General features: G+C 44.3%; 1 protein-coding gene across 1 annotated transcript; it reads left to right on the forward strand.

Annotated features, from left to right (window-relative positions):
• The first annotated feature begins 1,398 nt into the window (after positions 1-1,398).
• Positions 1,399-5,456, forward strand: LOC118841340 (agouti signaling protein). The gene is made up of 3 exons (XM_036748710.1): positions 1,399-1,558; positions 2,782-2,843; positions 5,286-5,456. Exons 1-3 carry the CDS (start codon positions 1,399-1,401, stop codon positions 5,454-5,456), a joined length of 393 nt encoding a protein of 130 aa, XP_036604605.1.
• Positions 5,457-8,156: the final 2,700 nt, after the last annotated feature.

An 8,156-nucleotide genomic window follows, 5' to 3' on the forward strand; every position in this document is an offset into this window, starting at 1 on the left:
CCTATCTGCCAAGATGGTTTTACTGGGGTGTGGCCACTGCATGTGCCACAGCTTCTTGGCATCACAGGTGAGAGTTGGATGAAAGGTAGACACAAAGGTAGATAAGAAGCTTTGAAAAGGGCTCAGCCGTGAAATGAGCAGAACCAGGAGAACATTGTACACAGTGACAGCCACATTGTGCAATGACTGACTTTTGATAGACTTGGCTCTTCTCAGCAATGCAAGGGCCTAAGACAACTCCAAAAGACTCATGGTGGAAAATGCTGGCCACGTCTGGAGAAAGAACTATGGAGTCTGAAAGCAGATGGAAGCAGACTACTTGCTCTGTTTTTTTGTTATTTCTTCTTTCTTGTGGTTCCTCCCATTGGTTCTAATTCTTCTTTACATCATGACAGATGTGAAAATATGTTTAATATGAATGTACATGTAGAGCCTATATCAGATTGCACGCCATCTTGGGAAGGGGGGAGAAAATTTAAAACTCAAAAACTTATGGAATTAAATGTTGAAAACTTAAAATTAATTAATTAAAATTTAAAAAAAAAAAGAAAAGGGCTCAGCAGCCCTCACACCAGAGGTGCTAGTACTCCCTGAACACCCCTTACACCCCAAAATACACCACCTTGGTGACGATGTGGCTGAGTGCTTAAGGTGTTAGAATCCACTGTGTTTTTGCACATGTGAGTTTGAATCCCATCCTCATCGTGTTTCTTTAACGAGTCCTTTAGAAAGCCTTCTCTGAGATAGTCCTTTTGTACTGTCTATATCTGGTATTTTCATAGTTACTCACAAGTTGCTTCCTCCTTTAGAATGTGAACTCCTTGAGAGTAGGGAATTAGGCTTTTTACTTTCCTTGGATTTAAGATAGTTCCTGGCACATAGTATCTACTACTGTACAATTAATTACTCAATGCTTATTGCTTAGGGACTGATTGCCTCCCCTCATACCTCCCACAGTGGTTTATTTATTTTGGTTCTTCTTAATGCATGTATTGTGTAACATTGTTCACGTAGTTACCTGTATGGGTACCACATCTCCCTTCCAGACTGTGAGGTCCCTACAGGTGGGATATAGTAGGTATTTAATTGTATTTGTTACTCTGACATACCCAGGCCCTAGCAGTGAATGCTGCAAAGCAGAGGCCAATTCAGCACATCTCCATCCTTCTGTTTTCCTCTCCCAATTTCTCCTTGTCTCCCCCACAATTTTTATCCTTTTTCCCTCGCCTCCTCCTCTCTTCGTCTCTCCTCCTCTGCTTTAGGGCTGCCTTAGACCTTCCATGGCTCATGGGGTTGCCATCCAAGGCAGGTCTCCTACACTCCTCCCTTCTCCCCAACTCTGAGACATCCCAAACCCTTCTTAACCTCTGGTTTTCTGTCCTGCTCAGAAGCTCCAGGATGACAGCTAAGCATCTGCTCCTTCCCTTCCTTCTGGCCTGCCTGTGGTTCCTGGCTGTCTACTGTCACCTGGCTGAGGAAGAGAAATGGAGTAAGGACTGGGGTCTGGGAAGAAACTCTACTATGAACCTGCCTGATTTTCCTTCAGTCTCCATCGTGGGTGAGTAGCCTGGCCGGCCACCAGAGGGAGTGGGGAGCAATTTAGAGTGGGAGGGGCATGCCTGTGAGCTCTTTTTCTTGGATTTCATTCTTCCTTCCTCTGAGGTTTCCAGTGCCCTGCTTGAAATGCAGCTGCCTCTCTCTAGTTCTGACCCTCGCTATTTTTGATAGTGGTCGTCGCTGCTCTTTAAGTCTATGGATCTGGAGCCACAGGACCTGGGTTCAAATACCTGTGTGATCTTGAGAAAATCGCTTCTGAAATCCACTCTCTGCATTTTAGAATTCTTCTTTATTAAAATGAGGAGGGGGAAGTTAAATGATCTCTAAAGGCCTTTCCATTTCCTATGGCCCCTCCTACTAAATGGCTATGTCCCCTGCCTTTCCTTCAGACCCTTACCAGCCTTACGTCCCCTACAGAGCCACAGATCCATAGTGATCCAAAGCCATAACAATCAAATCTGGGGAAAAGTCAGACAAATCTAATTCCCTTCGATAGCCAATGTTCAGTATACGAGAGCTGGCCTTTGGTGAGGCCTTTGATTCTACCTGAAAAACAGGGACTAGACCAGTGGAATTTCAGTGGGTCTATGAACTTGAATGCTGTGGAATGGAGAGGGGAGGGCGCAGCAAGAAATGCAACTTTATTTCAATACAATTGACTTTCTTTGTAACCCTGTGTGTTTTATTTTATGTACTGATAAACATTATGCTGGGAAAGGGTTTGTAGGCTTCACTAGACTACCAAAGGGGTCTATGACACACAAAAAGTTAAGAGCTGTTGGTTTAGAGTAGCGCTGGGGGGTTGAAGGACTAGGAAAGGCATTCCCCAAGAGAAATTTTGAGTGTTTCACAAATCTCTTGATCTCAATTGTTCCCAGAACCCAAGGAGAGGAAGGGGAAAATTGAAGAAATTCACTTTGGCCCTGGGAGGCAGGGGAGGAATACCACAAGTGGGTGGGGAACAAAAGTTCTTCTCAGTCTAGCCTCTTAGACGTCCTCTGTGCTCTGGCTTTCTCCTCTTTGTTTGTTTGTGATGCACTTACCCCAATCTTTGGCCCTTGCTCTTTTGGGTCCCCTGGCATTGAAATGGTAATGCAAAATGTCTCCCCACTCCTGCCTCCAGTAGGCCACCTTCCCAAAGGCCTCCTTCTTTCCAGTTCAGCCCACCCCTGGCCCCATCTGGCAGACAGACATATCCTTTATTCATTATGGTTTTTTTTGAAGCACTGAACAAAAAATCCAAGAAGATCATCAGGAAAGAGACAGAAACCAAGAAATCCTCTGAGGTAAGTGGGACTTCAGCCGAGACGAAAGAGGGATGGAATGGGGAGAGGTGGGAATGGGAGTGGATGTCCATCCACCCTTGCTTCACAGGAACCACATGATGGACTGATTTGTGAGTAGTCTGTGTTTACAACACACTTTATGCATAGTACTTCCTTTGATCCCCACTACAGTCTGGTGAAGTAGGGGGAGGGGGAGGTTTAGTGGGATTGGGAGAGGGAGACCAGAATTACTACCACCATTTTTCAGAAACAAAACTGAGGTTTAGAAAGATTGACTTGCCTAAAACCACAATGCCATTTAGCATTGGATATGAAACTCATATTCTCAGGTTTTATGACTTGCTCTGTCCAGAATTCTTTCTGTGACATTAGGGTCAAACGATCACATAGCTCTCACCTCCAGCTCGGAAAACATATCACCACTTTGGAGGTGGAAAGGATATCAGGGGTTGAGAGGAATGATTATTTATTTCTCTCTTATATTAATAACCAACTGTTGAATTAAGAGTAAGGTTTTTCCCCTTTTCTACTTCCTCATTCAGGAATCAGCCCCTGTAGGTTATTCATGGCAGCCTTTGAAGTGCAGGGCTTATAATGAGAGGGAAAACTCAGATTTGTTCAAAAGGTAAAGACAACTTAAGTGAATTGATGGATTCCAGCCATTATGTTTTACTCAAAGAGGTCTGGGGGAAAGTGGGTTCTCCCTTTTGTCTAGATTACTCTAGACAGGGTGCTTTGGATATAGATAAGTCTCTTTGACCAAGACTGAGTGATCAGAGTCACATCCCCCAGACCCTCATTAGAATAAGCCCACCTCTCATTATAATATCCATTCTCTCATTACTTGTTAACCCACCAGAGTTGATTGCCGCCCCCAGGAACACCTGCTTTTCCAAGGACATATAAGCATTGAGTGGGTTCCATGAGAGGTCTTTGGCATTTGAGAGAGCCACTGACCCCTTTTATTAATTATTGCTAGCATGATTAATAAAATGACTAGTTACCCAGAAACTATATCTCTTGAACTTTTTATATTTCACTGGGTGTTGTGGAAATATCCAATAATTCATTGAAAAAATATTGCTACCAATCATATTTATTAACACACTCAGACCTAGAAGGCAAAACCAATGTTTATTTTATATTTCAGTATAGGACCAGAGTTCAAGAAATAACTCTGAACCCCAAACAGAGATTTCTGAAAATCTATATAGCCTCCAAGGTTTATAGGACAAAGATATGCTTGTGGGAATTATATTCCAAAGATAACTGAAAAAGAAAATCACTCATATCAAGTTTACCCAAAAAATTACTAGCAAGGGAGAATTCTGGGATTTACAACGTGGGATGGGTATCATAAATTTTTTTACCCTCTCTGGGTTTCTTATCATGATTGATCTAAATAGGAGTCTTAAGAAAAATCTCAGTTGGCCATTGACTTCACAACTGTGACTTTCCTCACAATTAAAGTGGCTGTCCTGGACCCAAAATAGTAATGGAGGAGAGGGAATTTAAAAGTTCTTATGACAGAGGTCACCTTGTCTGACCCCTTCACTTTACAGATGGGGCAGTTAAGGCCTAGAGAACATATACAGCTTGCCCAAGATCACACAATATAGGCAAGATTTAGAATCTTGGTCCTCTGTCATTAAGTGCAGGACTCCTTCTACTGCTAATGACTTCTTTAGCTGACAGCTCCTGAGAACATCTCCAAGGCCCTCAGAGATCCAGGTGATATGGTTCAAGACACTCCAAACTGTCTTCTTGTCCCCAAAATATCTCCCTCCTGTCATTCCTTTGGAATTCCTTTGGAATAAGGCTTTGCTATGCATTATGGGTAGTTTAGTGCAGCATTAATTGTCATGGGCTGGAATTAAAAAACCTGGCTTCTAGTCCCCTCTCGTGTGACTTCCCTTTTTGAGGGCCTCAGTTTCCACATCTATGACAGAGGAGGGCCCTTCCAGCATGGATGGTCTGTGATTCTAACATAAGAAAATGGTAGGAGGGCAAGGAAGCAGTAGAGTTCTGTGATTTGGAGTTCCCAAGGATGCCAGTTACGTCCATACTACTGTTCACTAGCTGTTTGACCTTGAGCAAATTTCCTGACCTCTCCATTCAAGGGAGGAGAATTAGAGAATGGAGTAGAATAATTTTCATAAAACCTATTTCATTTGGACATTGTTAAGGGAAGCATTCTGTAAATCTCAAAGCCCTATTATGGAAATGTGAGTAGCAATAATATATAATAAAAATAAAAGCAAAGACTTAGGCTGCTAATTGGCTGAGTCAAGGAAGCTCCAGTCTGGAGATGCTGGGGTGAAGGGTAGTGGGGGATGCATAGTGGGGGTAAGTGGTAGGGAGGATACTTAACAAGGAAAGCAGGCTTAGTGGGATGGAGGAGAAGAGGGACTCTAAAGTCACTGGTTACCTCCTTATTCTCAGAAAAAGGCCCTGGTGAAGAAGAATCCGCAGCCCCCACCTCCAGCCAACTGTGTGGCCAACTGGGCCAACTGCCAGCCCCTGGCGTCACCCTGCTGCCACCCATGCGCTATATGCCACTGCCGCTTCTTCCGCAGCGTCTGCTCCTGCCGCCTGTTCCGGCCCAACTGCTGAACTCCAGGCCCAGCCTCCGAGTGCCTCGGGAGGGGAGAGGCTGGGGACCCCCCTCCCAGTGGCCTCCAAGGCTTCACCCACTGTTCCATCCTGACCTGCTCAAGTAGGATCCCATAGCACCAGAAGCCCAGTTACGCCTCCCCTGTGCTCACTTCTAAGTGGCTTCCCCTGGATGTAGCTGCTCTCTTAGACTTATCTCAGGGCCCTGAATTCAGAGAAGTCTCCAAGATGGCAGGGAAAGTGGGGGTAATCCTGCTCCAAATTGTGACAGTAACAATATCTGGTTTCAGGCCTGAAGGTTTGTGCCTTTTGTTCCTTTCACCCCTATTCCCCCTCCTCCCAAACTCTTGTATGATTGTATGATTGGTCATCTTATCACTCATACTAAGGTGTATGTGGCTGATAGCTTCAAGAGCTACTGACTGTGAGGGATTCCTGCTTTACTATGATCATTTCATTCCCCTACTGAGAAACCCTGAAGAGCTCCCTACTGCCTACAGGATGAGGTCCAAACTCCTCAGTCTGTCTTACAAAGCCTTATCCCATCTATCCCCCAGTTTCCAGATGTCTAAGGCTCCCCAGTATTTTTCCCAACCTCTAGTCAAAGTAAACCACCCAATTTCCCACATTTTCCTACCCACCCCTTTCCTCTTGCTCCTCTACAAAGCCTCTTCATCCTACCAGTCCCATCTAAGGTGCCACCCCCTCCAGGAAGCCTTTCTTGATTTTCCTCAACCAAACCATGCACCCCCGCCCCCACCCCCTGCCCAAGCTGGAAGTGGTCTCTTGTCCCCAGAAATGTATTTCTTCTATAGCCTGGATCACTTCCTGTCCTGTCTTACGCTGTTTGTGTATATAGTTTATCTCCTTACTAGACTGTGAGCTCCTTATGGGCAGGGACTACATCTTATTCATATGCATTTCCCATAATGGCCAACACATAGCACTCCTTCAATAAATGTTATATTGAACTGACAATGTAATGACTCTCTAATTGTAGACTTTAGGGACATCCACTGGAATCCAAAGTCACTCCCCATTATGGCAGCCTGACTTTCCCTGCCTTTAAAATAAAAACATGGTGGAGAGGGTTAAAGGAGATAATTTCTAAGGTTCCTCCTAGCTCTGATAGTCTATGATTCCATGAAATGTGCAAAAAAGTCTAGTCAGGGAAGGAGACAAAACTAATGTTTGTTGGTCCAAGAGCCAGGCAGCCAGTTAAGGTAAAACTCCCACAACGTTGCCTTAGGAAACATTTCTCAGCTGTTCAAGGTGCCCACAAGTGGACTAGCCTCACTCACAAGGTAGTGAGCTCATCACCGAAGGCTGGATGATCATGTTAGGAATGCTTACCGGGATCAGGACAAGGGTAGACTAGAGAAGAGCACTGGGATCTCGGTACAGGAGATCTGGATTCAAATTCTGACCCTGCCATGTTACCCAGAACTGCAGCATAGGAGGGGAAAATGCCAGCTATCAATTTAGGGTATCCAAGTTCAAACCCCAGCTCTGTCACCTACAACCTATGTCACTATGGGCCACCTTCCCTTTCTTGTCCTCACTTTCCTCCTCTGTAGGGAGTTGGATTAGCTATCTTTACATTCTCTTTCAGCTCAAAATCTTTTAACTATGAATTGAACACGTGAGTTCCCTTTCATTTCTGGCAGTCTTATGAATTGCCAGTATTCAAATCATAACATTATCAGTTTTCCTGTCCATCTTTCTATGTTGCCTTTCTTCAAATCCCTCCAGATGCATAGCTTACCTAGGGCAACCAAAGCGCCTGCTGAATGAAAAGGTAGGGGTGAGATCCCAGAAGAAACAGGGTGATAGTCATACTGCCTTCCCTGCATTAGCCAGGCAATATCTGGAGTATGCTGTGCAGGTGCCACAGTTTTTAAAAGACCATTGATAAACTGGACAGCACCCGAAAGTGGGCAGGCAAGATGGCAGGGAACTTCAAATCCATGTCATCTGAGGATCTATGGAAGGAACTGATGTTTAGCCTGAAGAAAAGGCTCAAGTTTGTCTTCAAGTATTTGAAGTGTTATCACGTAGAAGATGGATTAATTAGATTTGTTTTGTTTGGTCCCAAAGGGCAGAACCAGGAGCAATGTATAGGAGCTACAGGGAAACAAATTTAGGCTATTTTAAGACAAAAAATTCCTAACGATTAGTTGTGATAAAGTGGAATGAACCACTGCAGGAGGCAGTGGGTTCCACCCTCACAGGAGATCTTCAAGCAATATGGATGACCATGTGCTGGGTCTGTTATAGTGGAAGTTCTTTCTGGTGTTGGTTGGACTTTACAACTGTATTTCGGTAGTTCTTAGTTTTCTTTGTAATGCTCTGTATTTTAGTTTATATGCTTAAATGTGAAGCCTAGGTTGCCTCAGGGGATAGCCAAAGGGGTCTGGGACACAAAAAAACAAGCTCCTAGACCATATAGTTGATGAGGTTCCTTCTGATTCTAAAATCCAGTGATCCAGAGGTAAAAACAAAAAACAGACCCAGGTTGGAGGAAGCCTGGGCTGGGTGGGATCCAGGAGCTCTGGATTGGAGCGCCCACTCTGCCAGTAACTCATACAGATTGCAAACCTGGTCAAGTCCCTTCCTCCCCCACTTTCATTCCAGTTAATTTTCTTCCTTTGTAAAATGATAAAAAAATCTGCTTTACATTTTCCAGATGCAAGATACACT

The sequence above is a fragment of the Trichosurus vulpecula genome, chromosome 3 (genome assembly GCF_011100635.1).
Source record: "Trichosurus vulpecula isolate mTriVul1 chromosome 3, mTriVul1.pri, whole genome shotgun sequence".
In the NCBI taxonomy this organism is placed as follows: Eukaryota; Metazoa; Chordata; class Mammalia; order Diprotodontia; family Phalangeridae; genus Trichosurus; species Trichosurus vulpecula.